The sequence below is a fragment of the Ascaphus truei genome, chromosome 9, assembly GCF_040206685.1.
Source record: "Ascaphus truei isolate aAscTru1 chromosome 9, aAscTru1.hap1, whole genome shotgun sequence".
NCBI classification, from domain to species: Eukaryota; Metazoa; Chordata; class Amphibia; order Anura; family Ascaphidae; genus Ascaphus; species Ascaphus truei.
Genome location: NC_134491.1, coordinates 26,714,157 through 26,733,316, shown reverse-complemented (window position 1 = coordinate 26,733,316; position 19,160 = coordinate 26,714,157). Strand labels below are relative to the sequence as shown.

The following is a 19,160-nucleotide window of genomic DNA, read 5'->3' as shown; positions in this document are numbered from 1 at the left end:
CTACGGAATCAGAATTCCTGTACTCAACCAGACCTCCGCTCTGCATAATTTGTGCTGCTCGCTCTAAACCTGGTCTGTACGTGGAATTTATTTGACTGTGTATCAGTCTAGCCTAACAGTGTAGGCTGCGGCTATCGTGAACGCTGGAGAGGGCGCAAGCGTTCACTCAGCTTCCCCGCAGCCTGCAGCAGATGTGTGCCCTGCATGCAGAGGAGACGGGGAGGCGTGTCGGGGGAGGGGGGGGCGTGGCCGTGACATCTATGTGAACGCGCCGCGCGCGCCGTCATGATCACCATAACCGCAGCTTTATGCTTCCGTGGACCGAACACTACCTTCTATGCCTGCCCCAGGGTGTCACTCAAACAGCATTGTGGTGTTTCCAACGTGCCCATGCGCCTACCTCCAGTGCCCCTCTTCCAGATGCCTCTCCTCTATGCCTCCGTCCCCAGGTTTGAAGCAGCGGGTCTCAGGAGCTGAGCTACGTTAGCTTCAGCTCCGGAGACCCCCTGCTTTGCGAGATACTAAACTCCGTAGACCCGCCGGTATCTCTGCGCAGTTTAAAGCTCCCGCGTCACGTGCCAAAAGGCAGTCGCAATGGATGACGTTGCAGCTTCCTATTGGCCCACTGCACGCTGGACTTTTAAACCACCGTATTGCGATTCCAGCCCCTACCGGCAGCACCTTTTGGAGGTACGTATCTCGGGAAGCAGGGGGTACCCGGAGCTGAAATCAACATGTTTCAGCTCCGGAGACCCCCTGCTTCAAACCTATTAATAATGCTTAAAAAAAACCACACACAAAAAAAGTGTCGCCAAGAATGCCTCTTTAAGGGCTTTCCCACGCTTGCCGTACGTCGAGGACACTTGTGACAAGGTTTGTCGATTAGTGTCCTCCGCCGGCACTGTGCGCCCTCCCTCTGCTCTCCCACTGCTCTATGCTGCAGGGCTCTTTTCTTTGTCAGATAGTGACCTCTGCCGGTGCTGTGCAAAGCCCTTCCTTGGCCCGCCCACGGCCGCAGGCCTGCATTTGCTGTGCCCTATTTTAGTGTTACATCCCCTTACTATGACAGAGGAAGGGCTGTGCTGCGGCCACGGGTTCTCACCAGTTTCCTCCAGGAGTTTTCCCCCCTGTCCTGCGGTGCTGCTGCAGGCAAACAGTCAGGCAGAAACTCCGTATAAAAACACCCAGTCTGCACTCAGTACTGTATGTATAGTTTAGCATTATACCTGGTCAGAAAAGGACAGGAATCACAATGTAACAGTATAAATTGTGCAGTGTAATATAAAAATACAGAAAGGCCGGCACACCTGGGAAATCCTCAACGTTTCGAAATACAAACCTTTGTCAAGAGGAAATACAGTCTGCACTATATATATGTAACGGGTATTCCCCCACCCAATCGCATAGAGTGTATGTGAGGGGGAACCTATATGTTACCAGGTGTGGTGCAGTATACCTGTCAGGCCCACAGGAGGTCTGAGCCTCCGCTAGTGAGAGCCTGGGGTGAATCCTCTGGAACGATCTTCTAATTACAGCGCCTCCACCTGTGCAGGATTCTAGGAGTGTGGAATGCCCCCTACACAGGACCCACATATATGAACCACATACACCAAGGTATATATAACACAGGTTTACTATATGGGCAGATAAACCACAATACACATGCCTCAACAATATGACATCAACAGTACATAACTTCAGTATCACCCTGTAACACTACTAAACACAACTATCCACACACCTCGCAGGGCCTTAACCCCACCTCGTATTCCCAAAGTCCTTGTACCCAAAGTCCCAAGAGTCACACAACCCCACCCACGTGTGGGACAGCACTGCCCACTAAGATGAAGTGTATAGGTGGTGCACTTGGTGACTTGGATAATACCTGCCCAGTGCTCCTGCTACCGGGTGCGCAGGTGACCTTTACTTGGAATCCCTTGCTCCAGGAGATGATCCAAGATGCCTCGCCTCAATGGTGGGTGGCTCCCGCATGGAGTGATCCACCTTTATAATGTCTCTTATCCTTGCTAACACAGAGGATGTTATACCTTCACGCAATTCACCTTCACAGCAATTCACCTTCACAGCAATTGCCAGGATAGTTACGTTTCCTGGCTGGACCCTCCCTTGTCTAGGTTCTACAGGACCCTGTCCCTAGTCTAAGGGGAGTCCCTGTAGTAACCACAAGCTGAGGTGAGTAGGGCCTAGCTGGGGGCTAAGGGGAGACTTCTGGCCTAGTGCATGAGGCTACTTTCCTCCCTGCACAAACACACCCTCTCCTCTCTGTGTCCCAGCTCCTAACTGACAATCCCTGTCTGCTCACAACATTGTTGCAACTTTGCAGCATGAGAATCTGTCAGCCTTATTGGCTGTCTGGCTGCCTGTGACCAGGGTGAAAGTGCAGTCCCCAGAGGCTGCTGGGAATTGTAGTCCTTGGTGGCTCTCTTTAACATTGGGGCCGCGTGCGCGCTGTGTAATGGCCTCCGCCGCTGCTAACTGCGCATGTGCGAACTGGGGGATGTCCCTGACTATGGAGCGCCTCTTCTCACTCCCTGTAATGGCTGCCGTATTGCATCTGGAGCTATACTGCGCGTGCGCGAGCTTCCGCGCATGCGCGACCGCACACAAGATGGCGGCGCCCTGTAGCTGATGTCGCCGGGAGCCCCCGGTGACGCGATCACCCCTGCAACTGCCCTCACGCTGTCGCAGGTAAGAGAGAGAGAACCGAATGTCTGAGGAGCCAGAGGGGACCTGGCTACATATACATGCTGTTTTCCTACTTTGGGGGGAGGAGGGGCCTGACGTGAAATTTTGTACCGCTTATTTTTCCAGTGATTATTATCTTTGAGTGTACCACTACCCCTCTTTTGAGTATACTGCGTGCTGCTGTACGCTTTCCTGTCCTGCGTGCAGCCATACGCTTTCCTGTCCTGCGTGCTGCAGTACGCGCTCCTCTCCTGCGTGCAGCCATTCCCTCTCCTGTCCTGCGTGCTGCTGTACGCTTTCCTGTCCTGTGTGCAGCCATACGCTGTCCTGCCCTGCTTGCTGCCGCCCTTCTCCTTTCCTGCGTGCAGCCATACGCTCTCCTGTCCTGTGTGCAGCCATTCCCTCTCCTGTCCTGTGTGCTGCCATACACTCTCCTGTCCTGTGTGCTGCCATACACTCTCCTGTCCTGTGTGCTGCCATACACTCTCCTGTCCTGCGTGCAGCCATACGCTCTCCTGTCCTGCGTGCAGCCATACACTTTCCTGTCCTACGTGCAGCCATACACTTTCCTGTCCTGCGTGCAGCCATACGCTCTCCTGTCCTGTTTGCTGCCATACGCTCTCCTGTCCTACGTGCAGCCATACGCTCTCCTGCCCTGCGTGCTGCTGTACGCTCTCCTGTCCTGCGTGCTGCTGTACACTATGATGTCCTGCGTGCTGCTGTACACTATCATGTCCTGCGTGCTGCTGTAAACTCTCCTGCCCTGCGTGCTGCTGTAAACTCTCCTGCCCTGCGTGCTGCTGTAAACTCTCCTGTCCTGCGTGCTGCTGTACACTATCATGTCCTGCGTGCTGCTGTACACTCTCCTGCCCTGCGTGCTGCTGTACACTCTCCTGTCCTGCGTGCTGCTGTACACTATCATGTCCTGCGTGCTGCTGTACACTCTCCTGTCCTGCGTGCTGCTGTAAACTCTCCTGTCCTGCGTGCTGCTGTACGCTTTCCTGTCCTGCGTGCTGCTGTACACTATCATGTCCTGCGAGCTGCTGTACTCTCCTGCCCTGCGTGCTGCTGTAAACTCTCCTGTCCTGCGTGCTGCTGTACACTCTCCTGTCCTGCGTGCTGCTGTACACTCTCCTGTCCTGCGTGCTGCTGTACACTCTCCTGTCCTGCGTGCTGCTGTACACTCTCCTGCCCTGCGTGCTGCTGTACACTATCATGTCCTGCGTGCTGCTGTACACTCTCCTGTCCTGCGTGCTGCTGTACACTCTCCTGTCCTGCGTGCTGCTGTAAACTCTCCTGTCCTGCGTGCTGCTGTACACTCTCCTGTCCTGCGTGCTGCTGTACACTCTCCTGCCCTGCGTGCTGCTGTACACTATCATGTCCTGCGAGCTGCTGTACACTATCATGTCCTGCGTGCTGCTGTAAACTCTCCTGTCCTGCGTGCTGCTGTACACTCTCCTGTCCTGCGTGCTGCTGTACACTCTCCTGTCCTGCGTGCTGCTGTACACTCTCCTGTCCTGCGTGCTGCTGTACACTCTCCTGTCCTGCGTGCTGCTGTACACTATCATGTCCTGCGTGCTGCTGTACACTATCATGTCCTGCGTGCTGCTGTACACTCTCCTGCCCTGCGTGCTGCTGTACACTATCATGTCCTGCGTGCTGCTGTAAACTCTCCTGTCCTGCGTGCTGCTGTACTCTCCTGCCCTGCGTGCTGCTGTACACTCTCCTGTCCTGCGTGCTGCTGTACACTATCATGTCCTGCGTGCTGCTGTACACTATCATGTCCTGCGTGCTGCTGTACACTCTCCTGCCCTGCGTGCTGCTGTACACTATCATGTCCTGCGTGCTGCTGTACACTCTCCTGTCCTGCGTGCTGCTGTACACTCTCCTGTCCTGCGTGCTGCTGTACACTATCATGTCCTGCGTGCTGCTGTACACTATCATGTCCTGCGTGCTGCTGTAAACTCTCCTGTACTGCGTGCTGCTGTACACTCTCCTGCCCTGCGTGCTGCTGTAAACTCTCCTGCCCTGCGTGCTGCTGTAAACTCTCCTGTCCTGCGTGCTGCTGTACACTATCATGTCCTGCGTGCTGCTGTACACTATCATGTCCTGCGAGCTGCTGTACACTCTCCTGTCCTGCGAGCTGCTGTACACTATCATGTCCTGCGTGCTGCTGTACACTATCATGTCCTGCGTGCTGCTGTACACTCTCCTGTACTGCGTGCTGCTGTACACTATCATGTCCTGCGTGCTGCTGTACACTATCATGTCCTGCGTGCTGCTGTACACTCTCCTGCCCTGCGTGCTGCTGTACACTATCATGTCCTGCGTGCTGCTGTACACTATCATGTCCTGCGTGCTGCTGTACACTATCATGTCCTGCGTGCTGCTGTACACTCTCCTGTCCTGCGTGCTGCTGTACACTCTCCTGTAATGCTGTACACTCCCCTGTCCTGCGTTCAGCCATACGCTCTCCTGTCCTGAGTACTGCCGTATGTTCTCCTGTCCTGCTGTACACTCGCCTCTCCTGCGTTCTGCCTCCTGTCCTGTGTGCTGCTGTACACTCACCGATAATTGGAGGATATAACATTCTTTTGGCCTCTTACCATCTTCCCTACGCATTCTACTTCAGCAAACCCAAGTTGCTAACACAACCTATCGTCTCCTGCGTACTTGCGCAACATATGTGTTTCCATAATGTGTGTGTGTGTCTCTGCATCTCTCCCCACCCCGAACCTCTCTATACCTGCTGGATAAGTGAGACCTGGGTGGGTGGGGGAGGTATGGGCTCTGGAGGCACAGGGTGGGGGCACACAGAGGGAACGCAGAGAAAGAGAGGGGGGCACAGGGACAGAACACAGACAGAGGGGGGCACCACTAGCGGACACAGAGAAGGGGGCACTGGAAGGGAACACAGAGGGGGGAGGGGGAGTGCCAGGATGGGACACAGAGAGAGAAGGGGCACAGGGAGGAGACAGTGGGGTGGGGTGTACAGGAAGAGGTCACAGGGGCAATAAGGTACTCAGGATCTGGGTTACTTCAATAAGAGGTTACAAGGAGATCAGGCCAATAAACATAGATTTTTACTATATAACAAGAGCAGAGTGGACAGTTGGGAAGGGGGAGGGATTATGGTGGAGGATACCCCTGTGGGGGTGTCAGGTGCCCCTCAGCACTTGAATGTACTGGGGGCCGATACCTCCGGGTCCTCAGTAAAAGGCTGAATCTCAGTTGTATCTTCAAGAAACAGCACCTGGGAAAAGAGGGATAGTCTATATAAGAATACTCCTTTATAAGAACACCCCATCATAGGAACAACCCCTTTAAAATAACACTTCCCATCAGGGGCGTAGCTATAGCCCGAGCAAAGCCTGGGGGCCTGCGCTCTTCGGGGGCCCGCTGACAGGGGCGGAGAGCCGGGACATTTGGTCCAGCAGTTTAGCCGACCGACCACTGAAGTCAGGGCCCCCTTCCTCCTCCGGGCACAGCCGCTTGCCTGCGGTGACTTAGGCCTCGGTCCCGCTGCGCTCGGTGGCGCGGGCAGCCACACGCAAGTTCCCCACCAGCAGGGGAATCCTGCGGAGCCGGTCCCGGTCCCCCCTGGCGGCACAGCTTACTACACGCTGTGGCGCGTCAGCCGCTACGGGATACAAGAGAATGGTGATCCCTAGCGTTGACGCGTCACGTGGTGTGGCTGTGAGCCAATGGGGAGGGGAGGCTTCGGGAGGAGGAGAGGCTTCGGGGAGCGGGGAGGAGTGTATGTGTGTGTCTGAGTGCGTGCGTGCCTGTCTGTGTGTGTGTGTGTATGTGTGTGCCTGAGTGCGTGAGTGCCTGCCTCTGTCTGTGTGTGTGTGTGCCTGAGTGCGTGAGTGCCTGCCTCTGTCTGTGTGTGTGTGTGCCTGAGTGCGTGAGTGCCTGCCTCTGTCTGTGTGTGTGTGTGTGTTGCTTTACTTACCCGAGCCGTGGAGGGAGGGGGGGAGAGTAGCGGGTCCCTCCGCTCAAGCCACGCCCCCCCCCCGCTCAAACCTCCCACTCCCGCCCACCTCCCGCTCCCTACAGACCGCATATCGCGGTCTGTGTACGTCAGCGCCCCGCCTGTCTGTAGTGCGGGCGCGCTAACTCTGGGAGCGGGGCCTTAGCTTCAGTCAGTGCTCACAGCACAACATCAAAGCTGGATTGCGAGCTGGGGGGTTGCAGAGAGAGCAGGCAGCAGAGGCTGGGGGCAGAACTGAGGCAGAGAGCTGCACAGCTCTGCACGCTCCTGCTCTCTGTGACATCAGGGGGAGGTAGTTATTCTAATTTGTGTATTGTAAGGGGGTGAATTGTGTGTGTGGTCAGGTCGGAGGGGGAAATGAATGAGGATGGGAGGATTGAGGGATCTGGATTGAGTGTGGAGGGGGGCTTACTGCGTGATAGTAGACGGGGGGAGAGTGTGAAAAGAAAAAGGGGGGAGTGAGGGAGGGGGTTTAAGAGGGGGGAGAGAAATATGTGAGGAGGTGTAAAAGAGGGGGGGGGAGGCTTGCAGGGCCGCCAACACGCTAGGGGGGGGGGGGGGGGGGGGGAGCAATGGAAACTCATCAGTCTACAGAATATGTTCACTCATAATGGGACCCTGAAAAAAATGTTACCTGGGGGCCCACCCATGCTACGCCACTGCTGTTATAGGAACAACCCCTTTAAAAGAACACTTCCCATTGTAATGTAACCCCATCTGGGATGCGCTCTCACACTGCCTAGGGTGACCAGGTTTTGAAAATGAAAAACCGGGACACATAAAAACAATTATTAATACAACAGATGAAATTACTAAAAAAATAATATTATAATGATATTTATCTAACAGTGTCACCATTGATGCTGTATAAGGGCCGTTCTATACTGTGTGCGCGCGTGTATGTGCGAACGCGCGTGCACGTGCCGCATGCTTTCCGTGTATGCTGTGAGTGAAGGTACTGTGTGTGTATGTGTGTGTATGTGTGTGTGTGTATGTGTGTGTAGAGATTGTGAAATATGTATTAAATAATATTTTTAAAATAAAAAAAAAGTAATAAAAATATTTTTTATTTATTTAACTTTGACACACACACACACACACACACACACACACACACACACACACACACACACACACACACACACACACACACACACACACACATTACAGCGCCGGTAGCGGCGCAAAATCATTCATTTCCTCATCTTCTCCCTCGTCGGTCCGCTCCAAGCTCCCTGCCGTGTGCGCGGCCCTATTATAGAATGGCTGGCTATCCTCAGCCAACTAAAACTGCCGCACGCGCCCGCACTATAGAACCAGCCTTATTCATTCTACCTCTTCCCATTCCCTCTCTACCTCCCCCCCCCCCCATTTTCTCTCACCCCCCCAGTCTCTCCATTCCCTCCCCCCCCCCATTCTCTCTCTCCCTTCCGTCCCCCATTCTCTCTCGCCCTTCCGTCCCCCATTCTCTCTCGCCCTTCCGTCCCCCATTCTCCCTTCCCACCCCCCATTCTCTCCTTTTCCTACCCCTTCCCACCCAATCTCTCCCTTCCATCCCCCCATTCTCTCCCCATCCCCCCATTCTCTCCCTTCCCTCCCCCCATTTTCTTTCTCCCTCTGCTCCTCCATTTTCTCTCTCAATCCCCTCCTCTATTCTCTCTCCCCCTCCCTCGTCCATTCTCTCTACCCCCCATTCTCTCTCTGACCTGCACAGACTCACAGCCACTGACCTGCAAAGACAGACACAGACACAGACAGACCAGCACAGACACAGCCACTGATGCACAGACACACAGCCACTGACCTGCACACACCATACACAAAGACTAACCAACACACACACACGCTCTGAGGCACAGCCGCGGGGGGGGGGGGGGGGGTTGCGACTGTCTGGTCACCCTATGTCTGCAGGGTTTTCTGCACAGGGTCTAAAGTCCTGTGTGCTGGGATTTCTGCACAGGGCCAATAATCCTGTCTGCAAAGATTTCTGCACAGGGCCAATAGTCCTGTCTGCAGTGATTTCTGCACAGGGCCAATAGTCATGTCTGAGTCCCTCTCCCTCTCTCCCTCTCATCTTGACTGACAGCAGGCACCTCACTACCGACTCTCACTGCTGAGGCTCCGCTGACACTAACCCCGCCCCCACCCTCTGCAGCTGCAGTCAGACCGGCCTCCGCTCTGTTCCTGCTCTCCTCTCTGCCTGCATTCTTTGCTCTCTGCTGCCCCCCCTGCTCTGATGGCCAAAACCGGAACAGCCACACAAAAACGTGACATTTTAAAGAATGCGGGGCAGCCGGGACAGCCATTAAAAAAACGGGACTGTCCCGGCTAAACCGGGACATCTGGTCACCCTAACACTGCCCCCTGGCAGGTTTCTCTCCAATCTGGTCTGGACATGTAACTATGATGGACATGAGAGCAGCCAATAATAACGCCTGTGGAAGAGGAGGGACTCTGAGGGAGAGGAGCCTTTAGGAAGGGGGGCTGCTATGTTAGATAAGATCTGCGCAGAACTGAGTGCTATCAAGTCCGGTTGAGGTCTGCAGGGAGTGGATGTGGCAGCTGGAGAGAGAGCTGCAGATCCAGACATGGAGCGAGAGATGAAGCGCTGCTGGAGGGGACCCTCAACGGCTATAAAAGAACAGTGGTACTGAAGCTCCCTTTTCGAAGAACAGACCTGCAACAGGGTCAGTACACAACGAACTCCCACGGTGTGCCGGCACCATCACAAGCCAACATACCCAGGATTGGGTGGCTACTACACCCCTGACACTGACTCACACCAGCACAGCATTATTTAGGGATTGTACACTGTGTGTAGTGATCCTCATCTAAAGATCACAAGGTTCTAGCGTCAGTAAGGTGCAAGTAAACTAGTTATATTGTTCATACTGTGTCTGTGCTATTCCTGCTGTCTGACCGTAGGCCACATGTGGCTAAGTAAGTTATTAAGAGGGACTCAGGCCCCAGCCTTGGCTATAGTTATAAGTCTGAGAGCCAAAAGTAGAGCGTTTACAGTAAAACAACTCTTTATAAGAACACTTCCCATTATAATAACAAACCCTTTTTTAAGAACATTAATTTAAGAATACATTTGAAAGAACCGTTCCCATTATGAGAATACACTTCTTTATAAGAGCCTTCGATTTATAAGAACACCCCTCTTATAACAATACCCCATAACTAAGAACACTGCATTTATAACACCCCTCTGAAAAGAACGTTCTCCCTTTATAACAATACCCCCTATAAGGAAACCCACTTAAACTTCCCCTCTACTAAAGACACCCCAATAAAAATAACCCTCTAATAAAAAAAAAGTCTAATAAAAGCATCCCCTCTTATAACAAAAACATTTTGGACCCGGAGACCCCCTGCTTCCCGAGATATTTACTTCGGAAGGGGGTGCTGGTATCTGTGTGCAATTTAAATGTCACGTGGGCCAATAGGAAGCCGCAAGGGATGACATCACGGCTTCCTAGTAGGACGCGGGACATTTAAAGTCACCATATTGATAGCCCCGTCTGGGCTGCTACCGCCCGCCCCCCTCCCCTCTCGCCCCCCCCCCCCCCCCAGCCGCCAATCCAAGGTAAGTATCTCTGGAAGCAGGGGTCCCTGGAGCTGAAATCCAAGCTGTTCAGCTCCGGAGACCCCCTGCTTCAAACCCAATTTAAAAATAAATAGAAATAAAGTGTCGCCAGGAGTGCCTCTTTAAGAAATCAACCTTCAGAGGCACCAGATCTCATAAGCATATATCCTCAATAAGGACACTCGAGGTGAAAGGGCGTCCACATTATAGACTATCTCACCTCTCTGTCTGTAATACTCGTTTCTTCTAGCGTCTGCTCGCTCTTCCCTAGGGGCTCTCTCTGATTATTGTGTCCCACCCTCCACAGCCGGGCACTGCGGGGCATTTTTAGTGCGCTCCTCGCCTTCTGCTCCAGGAGTCCTGGGAACAAATACCATTAGGGTAACTCACCCTAACTCCATCCACTTCCCTGTATAACCGCTCCTTGTAACTCCTATTACCGCATATAACAGGTCCCTATAACTCGTCCTATTGCCTTATATAACAATCCCTATATCTCCTCCGACTGCCCCGTATAACACTCCCTATAACTCCTCCTATTGCCCCATATAACCGTTCCCTATAACTCCACCTATTGCCCCATATAACTGCTCCCTATAACTCCTCCTATTGCCCCATATACCCCCTCCCTATAACTCCTCCAGGATGGGCTGCAGGTGAGCTCCTGCAGGGGAGCCAGGATGGCCTTAGACCCAGGGGTTGGTGGCTGTGAGTTGGAGATGGAAGTAGGAGAGGCTGCAGGCTGCAGCAGTGGTGTAGGCCTTGGTGAGGCTGATTGCAAGGTACAGGAGAGTTTGGAGAGAAAGAAAAGAGCAGAACAGAATCTGCTTAGGAAAAAAGAGAAACGAGCTTTATTGAAGAAGTATAACAGGAAGGTAGAAGAATTGGAAATAGAAAATATTAAATTAAAGAGATGTCGTGGTCGTGAGAGACACGCGCAAGAAGCAAATAAATCATCTGCATGTTGAATTAACCCGGTTGGAGGTTGAGATTGCTAAAATAACAGGGGTTCCAGTCAGACAGAAATGTTCCCTTTTAAAAACTATTGAAATGCTAACCCACAGTGCTGAACAGGGTGCTGAGAAGGGCGCAGAGCGGGGCGCAGAGCAAAATGCTGAGCAGGGTGCAGAGCAAAGTGCAGAACAAGGCGCAGATTCATATTGTGGAAACGGAAGCCAAAACCCCATTAAATGCTCACAAGAAAAGATAAGTTTGGTGACGCCTACAAGAAGTGGGAGAGAAACTAGATCCCAGAACAAGTCTGCAAAGTCTAAAGATAAAACAGAGAATTTATCCCAGGAAAATTCTGATTCAGATCCTGACAGTTTAATTCCACCAACTGCCAAGAAAACCCCAAAGGGTAAAGTTGCAAAAAAAAAGAATGCAAAGGACCGGAAGCTAAAGGTTTCCACAGGAGAAGGTAACAGCCCTGTAATAGGGTCCAAAGACTTCAGGGAAGGGGACTCACCTCAGGGTGTATCAGACTGTGAGCAAGGATCTGTTCCAGAGCTTCCAGCATCCCAGGGGTTAATAGCAGAAGCAGCAGAAGATCTGATTAAAAGACCATTGCATGCAAAGAAAGCAGCAGACACCTGTGATGTGGGGTTATCTCAGACTCCCACGCTGGGAGAAGTTAAAGAAATTACAAAGAAATCTGGAGAGCAGCAAAGCAAGAACCTAGAAACGCTGAGAGGAGATCAGCTGGAAATGGAGTTTGTACCTGAGAGCAGTGAGCCAGAGATCCCATGCTCACATGGACTTACAGAACCACCCCCCTGCTTATTAGCTGGTCCTGGGATTCAGAACTCTGAGAGAGGAGAACAGCAGGTGGTAATTAGCAGCAATGGAGACTGCATTAACCCTGTAGTGCCTGGGAGTGAAGTTAAGGTTGTAGAGACTGAAAGTTCTGCTCCTATCCAAACAGTTCCTGATAGAGTGGCCCAATCAGAAGATGGGGTAAAGCAAAGTAATGGCATCAAGGTAACCCCAGTTCACACAGCACCCCCTTCAGCCTGGAGTGGGAGATCCTTTGTGAGCGCTGTGACCAGAAATGCACAACCTTTAAAAAGAAGGAACGTGGTAAAGTTGAGATATAAGGGCGCAGAGGAGATGAAGCCTGACAGGATTTTTGTATGAAAACATCTATTGAAAGAATCTTTGGGCTTCAGTGCAGATGACATTTACGCACTTATCCATGTTCCAGGTTCATGCGAATACGATGTCAGCTTTAAGAGACCTCAGGCTCTGGACTACTTCTGGACAAAATATGAGAGTCTTAAAAATTCAGAATTATGGAAGTCCTTTGCAGCTATTCCTGTGTCCAAACCGGAAACAAAGTCGGTAACAATTCTCTTCAGACACGAATCAGTCCCAATATCAGATATTCTGATATGGCTTGGTAGACAATGCGAAGTATTGGCTCCACCTACAAGAATTATGGACTCAGAAGAAATTTGGGTTGGAGGTTGGAAGGTGCAAGTCAGACTTTGGCGACATGCCAATGTTACAAAGCATTTGCCCAACTCCTTCTTCATAGGAAGAAAAAAAGGAAATTGTTTTTACTATGGGCAGCCAACCTTGTGCCATAGATGTGGTTCAGCCAGACATTTAAGCATGTCTTGTGATGTTCTAAAATGCAACTTGTGCCAGTCCTTGGGCCATGAGAGGGCAAGTTGTACAAACATCAGATGTAATTTATGCGATAAATTTAGACATTCATACACAAATTGCGCAGAAGCCTGGCATAATATTTCAAAAGTATGGGAGCAGGAAGTGGACTTCGAAGACAATGAAGCACTTTACGACCGGGCCCTGAAAGTTGCAGACAGAATATGTCTGGATCCACCTGCAGATGGGGTTGGTCTGGTTCAGCCTAGGGATGGTGCTTGCTTAGATCCTCCTGGGGACGGAGCTTGTCCTGGACCACCTGTGGATGCAGTTTGCCCAGATACTCTTACAGAAAAAGCAATTATTGTAAGTGTAAACAAGGCCCAGGAAATGTCAGAAGACCCCTTAGAAGGAACCTCCTCAAATCTACTCCCAGCAGGGGAACAATCTGGGGAATCAGATGATCCTACTTTGATGGAAACCCAAGTGAGGGAAAATAATAATAAAGAAAAAGAAAGTGAGCAGATTTGGGCACAGGGAAAAAAGAAAAGGAAGAAGAGCATGGTAAAAAAAACTTGTCCCGCTGGTAAAGTTCCTCAGGTAGCTATGAAAAACCGTTTTTCTGCTCTCAGAAAGGATTGGGGGTCAAGATCTGAGGACTCCGACGATGTAGAGGAACTTTCCTTATCCGAAGAGGAACATACTATGGATGTTTCCAGAGAGACAGACTCGGACATGATCCCACCTTCAGTGACCGTCAAGAGGTTTGGGTCATTGGGGGATAATGTGGGGAAAAAGAAAAAGTAATACCGTGTGGTTTTTATTTTGGTTTTTTTTGGGGGGGGGCGCTTAAAATGTTTGTTCATTAATTAATCCTTTAAAGGTAGCAGCTATTAATGTTATAGTTAAGGCTTTTATTTAGTTTCAATTAAAATGTGTATAAATGGAATGTGAAGTTGCTGTTGAGGAGAAAGGTGGAACAAATGCTGAGTTAATATTGATATAATATAAGTTTGTACATAATGTTACATAATGAGCAGTTTTTGTTTGAAATGGTTTTCTATGAAATGTAATGTTGGAAATTTTTTTCAATAAAAAGAGTTCCTCCTATTGCTCCATATAACTGCTCCCTATAACTCCTCCTATTGCCCCATATAACCGCTCCCTATAACTCCTCCTATTGCCCCATATAACTGCTCCCTATAACTCCTCCTATTGCCCCATATAACAGTTCCCTATAACTCCTCCTATTGCCCCATATAACCGCTCCCTATAAATCCTAACCCTTATAACCATACATATAACACCTATTTGCACAAAGCATCCTTATAAAATAGTAGGGGTTTCAACACTTTTAACATGACAACTGTTTCCCATTAACCTCTTCCCTGCCAAAGACCTGCACCGCCACTGAGATTCTTTGGCATTAATAGGGTGACATTGCCACCTGGGGCTGAAATCTAGTTATTGCATCTCATCAACTTCAGGGAGTGATGCTCTGCAGGGCTCTGGCAGGGCAGGAACTTGGGGGGCGCTCTATTCAGGTTGAATAGAGCGACGCTCTGTAGGTCATTACTCACCCACAGTGTCTGAGTAGGGGATGACAGTGAAGTCTTTGGAGTCCAAGACAGCTGAACTTTGCACTGCGAGCGATATAGTATCGGAGACCTGAGGGAGAGAAAGAGAAGGGGAGGAGGGAGGAGGAAGAGAGAACGGGAAGGAGAAAGAGAGAACGGGAAGGAGAAAGAGAGAATAAGGGGAGAGAACGAGAGGAAACATGGAAAAGGGTTAGAGAGACGAGAAGGAAGAGAGAGCGGTGAGTGTCAGACTTCTCTTCCTCTCTGTGGCCCTCCCTCTATATACAATTATATACACACACCCCAGAGCCTTGTATCCTTCGCTCATTGCACATGTTGAAGAGTTTATTCCAAGAAGACAATGACTTTCTTTCTACTCCGAACTGGGAGGAACCTGCAATAGAGAAGGGGCAATAAGGCACTCAGAAACTGGGTTACTGCAATAAGAGGTTACAGGGGCAATAAGGCACTCAGAACCTGGGTTACTACAATAAGAGGTTGCAGGGGCAATAAGGCACTCAGAACCTGGGTTACTGCAATAAGAGGTTGCAGGGGCAATAAGGCACTCAGAACCTGGGTTACTGCAATAAGAGGTTGCAGGGGCAATAAGGCACTCAGAACCTGGGTTACTACAATAAGATGTACAGGGGCAATAAAGCAGCCTGGAGCCCCTCAGCGACGGGGCACCTGGCCACAGGGGCAATGCTCCCTTCTACCCCCCCACCCCACCCCCCTTCACACCTTTGACGCGGCCAGACCGCACTCTGCTTTCCCTACCCCCTTCCTCACCACGTCAAGCTATGATGCGGGGGGGGGCTAAGCAGATTCAAGGGAGTGCAGGAGCGGGAAAGCAGTCCGCTCCCAGCCAAGAAGCTCCCGCCCCTTTGTTTTGTGCGATACCATGATGGTTGTGTGGTTATAGTGTTATATTGTTGTGTTGTACTTTGATGTCCCCTTTTCCAAAAATATAATAAAAATAAACAAATGAATAATAAAGGCAGAAATTGAAGCAAAGACTTTGATGTCTCGCATGGCTGAGGTGGGCACTCCATGTGGGCATGTGGTGCCTTCGTCACGGCGGCTGTTGGGGGGGTAAGTGCACGTTAACCTTGCCAGCGGGGGCTCTATGGTGCAGAAAAGCCCTGTGGTTGCTGGAGGTGGCGAGTGGGTACGGCTCATTTGTGCGTGATTCCCTCATGCCTAGTCTCACTAAACGGCTGGGCCGGTGGGGCGCACGGCTTGGTGGATCTTGTGGGCCATGGTTTGGGTACCATCGGCCTTTACCCGGGGAGGGAGCGCGCTGGCAGGGTTGGCACTTACCAGCGTTTATTATTTATGTAAATGTAAGTTGCATCTCCAGACCTTCGCTGTGTGTTTATTTATTTATATGCAAATAGTGGGGAGGGAGGGGGAGCTTCCTTCAGGGCTCTGTCAGGTACTCGGGGGCTGGGGTACTGCAATATGAGGTTACAGGGGCAATAAGGCACTCAGGGGCTGGGGTACTGCAATAAGAGGTTACAGGGGCAATAAGGCACTCAGGGGCTGGGGTACTGCAATAAGAGGTTACAGGGGCAATAAGGCACTCAGGGGCTGGGGTACTGCAATGAGGTTACAGGGGCAATAAGGCACTCAGGGGCTGGGGTACTGCAATAAGAGGTTGCAGGGGCAATAAGGCACACAGGGCCTGGGTTAATGCAATAAGATGGTACAGGGCAATAAGGCACTCACCACCTAGGTTACTTTAATAAGGCCTCGGCCATGTTACCTGCTGGCGTGCTGAGGCGCGCTGAGGCTCAGGGAAAGCGGGTGTTTTCCCTGGCCTTAGACAGCGCGCCGTCAGGGGGCGGGCCGGGGGTGGGCCAGTGACGTCACGGAGCTGGTTCACCCTCATTGGGCGAACCGCTCACGTGACTGGCCCTGCGCTCCGGCGAGCGCCAAATTTAAAATTCTGGTAAGACCTACGCTTCCGCGCGCTTGCGGAAGCGTAGGCGAGCCCCTACTAAAGCCGCTCTAATTGCGGCTTTAGGGGCTCAGTGCTGAGCGGGAGCGCGCCTCCGCTAGCAAGCAGCAACCATGGACGAGGCCTAAGAGGTTACGGGGGTAATAAGGCATTCGGGAGTTGGGTTATTGCAATAAGGCACTCAGGAGTTGGGTTACCTTCCAGCAGCCTCTCTTTCTCCTGTTCCTCAGATATATGGAGGGACCTCAGTGCAGTGCTGATCTCTGAGATTGCACCCCCTTCTCCTGGGGTCTCCTCTCCATCCAGCGCAGAGGCAGGCGTCCCCTCTTCTGACCCATCTGCTCCCCTGACAAAATAAAGAGTGTAACCCCTCCCCTGCCAGAGACCTGCAGAGAGTAACTCCATTAACCCATCCATTGCCAGAGATCTGCAGAATGTCATTCCCTTTCCTGCCAGGGACCCGCAGAACATCGCTCCCTTATCTCGTTCTCTGCCGGGGACCTGCAGAACATCGCTCCCTTATCTCGTTCTCTGCCGGGGACCTGCAGAACATCGCTACCTTATCTCCTTCCATTCCATTATCTGCAGAACATCTGTCCCTTATCTCCTATGCCAGTATCTGCAGAACATCGCTCCTTTATCTCCTTCCCTGCCAGAGACCTGCAGAACATCGCTCCCTTATCTCGTTCCCTGCCAGGGACTTGCAGACCATTGCTCCCTTATCTCCTTCCCTGCCTCGGACCTGCAGAACATCGCTCCCTTATCTCCTTCCCTGCCTGGGACCTACAGAACATCGCTCCCTTATCTCGTTCTCTGCCGGGGACCTGCAGAACATCGCTCCCTTATCTCGTTCTCTGCCGGGGACCTGCAGAACATCGCTCCTTTATCTCCTTCCCTGCCAGAGACCTGCAGAACATCGCTCCCTTATCTCGTTCCCTGCCAGGGACTTGCAGAACATCGCTCTCTTATCTCCTTCCATGCCAGTATCTGCAGAACATCACTCCCTTATCTCCTTCACTGCCAGGAACATCGCTCCCTTATCTCTTTCCCTGCCAGGGACCTGCAGAACATCGCTCCCTTATCTCCTTCCATGCCAGTATCTGCAGAACATCACTCCCTTATCTCCTTCACTGCCAGGAACATCGCTCCCTTATCTCGTTCCCTGCCACGAACCTGCAGAACATCGCTCCCTTATCTCGTTCCATGCCAGTGTCTGCAGAACATCACTCCCTTATCTCCTTCACTGCCAGGAACATCGCTCCCTTATCTCTTTCCCTGCCAGGGACCTGCAGAACATCGCTCCCTTATCTCGTTCCATGCCAGTATCTGCAGAACATCGCTCCCTTATCCCCTTCCATGCCAGTATCTGCAGAACATCGCTCCCTTATCTCCTTCCATGCAAGTATCTGCAGAACATCACTCCCTTATCTCATTCCCTGCCTGGGACCTGCAGAACATCACTCCCTTATCTCATTCATTGCCAGGGCACTGCAAAAAATTGCTCCCTTATCTCGTTCCATGCCAGTACCTGCAGAACATCGCTCCCTTATCCCCTTCCCTGCCTGGGACCGGCAGAACATCACTCCCTTATCTCATTCCCTGCCAGGGCTCTGCAAGGCTTTGTCTCATTAACCCCTTCCCAGCTAGGTTATACCAAGCACTGCTTCATTAACCCATCCCATGCCGGAGACCTACACAGTGTCGCTCCATTTACCACTCCCCTGCCTGGGCTCTGCAGAGCGTCGCTCCAGTAACTCCTTACCCTGTATTCTCTCCCTGGCTGGTGAGGGGCGAGGACAGGCTTTGGGGCGTCTCCTCTCTCGGAGAGCTCTCCTGCGCAACGGGGAAGTTTCCCCCTCTGCCCTTATTGCCTTGGGTGCTGGAGCGCAGGGTCAATCGTTGGGGGTGACCGTCCCCTCTCTCTGAGGGGACAGGGTCATATTTTGGGGGGTTCTTGCTCCCCTGCTGACCCGTATGCCCCAAAATCTCAATTAAATGTAGCATCTCCAGGAAGAGGGATGCGTCTGTTTCACTGTCTGTGTGTTGTCAGTAGCTCTGTGTCTCTCTCTCTTTCTCCACCTGTCTCTGTCTGTCTGTCTCGTCAGTTGATAAACTTCAGATTTAAACGGACACAAACTTCAACAGTTTGGAACCCCCTGAATATTCCATATGATGCTGTATGCAGGTATATGGTCAGTATACAATGCACTGCTCATGACATCCCGTTGTTATGGAAACGCGTCGCCACATGACGTCGGAACGCTGAAAGAGGCTGCTGCAAAAAGGTACGTGCCACACTCTTTACTTTTTACCGCACGAGCTCTGATCCCGGCGCCATCTTTAAATGTTCAGGTCCTGCGCAGCCTTGTCAATATCGAAGGACATTTAAAGATGGAGCAGCGGGTGCGGGACTCGGAGCGGCGGCGGCAGCAGCAGCAAAGGACATTGATGAGGACGCTTGCCCACGCGGGGACATTCACGGAGCAGCGACCCGCGATGGCGTGGCCGAGCACCCTCGTCAATGTTTCCTTGCTGCTGCCGCTGCTCCGAGTCCCGCGCCCGCTGCTCCGACGCGCCATCTTTAAACGTCCCTCGAGATTGACTCAGACATTTAAAGATGGCGCCGGGGTCGGAGTGCGCGTGGCAAAAAGTAAAGAATGTTGCACTTACCTTTTTGCAGCAGCCTCTTTCAGCGTCCCGACGTCATGTAGTGATGCGTTTCCATGA

The 19,160-nt window shown here is 51.8% G+C and overlaps 1 protein-coding gene across 1 annotated transcript; it reads right to left on the bottom strand.

Annotated features, from left to right (window-relative positions):
* Window positions 1-5,767: 5,767 nt before the first annotated feature.
* Window positions 5,768-18,545, bottom strand: LOC142502696 (uncharacterized). The gene is made up of 6 exons (XM_075614017.1): window positions 18,196-18,545; window positions 16,631-16,779; window positions 14,776-14,867; window positions 14,477-14,564; window positions 10,510-10,649; window positions 5,768-5,959 (listed from the first exon to the last, which is right to left on the bottom strand). The coding sequence occupies exons 1-6, from the start codon at window positions 18,435-18,437 to the stop codon at window positions 5,876-5,878; spliced, it is 795 nt and encodes a 264-aa protein (XP_075470132.1). The 5' UTR covers window positions 18,438-18,545; the 3' UTR covers window positions 5,768-5,875.
* Between the last annotated feature and the right edge of the window lie 615 nt (window positions 18,546-19,160).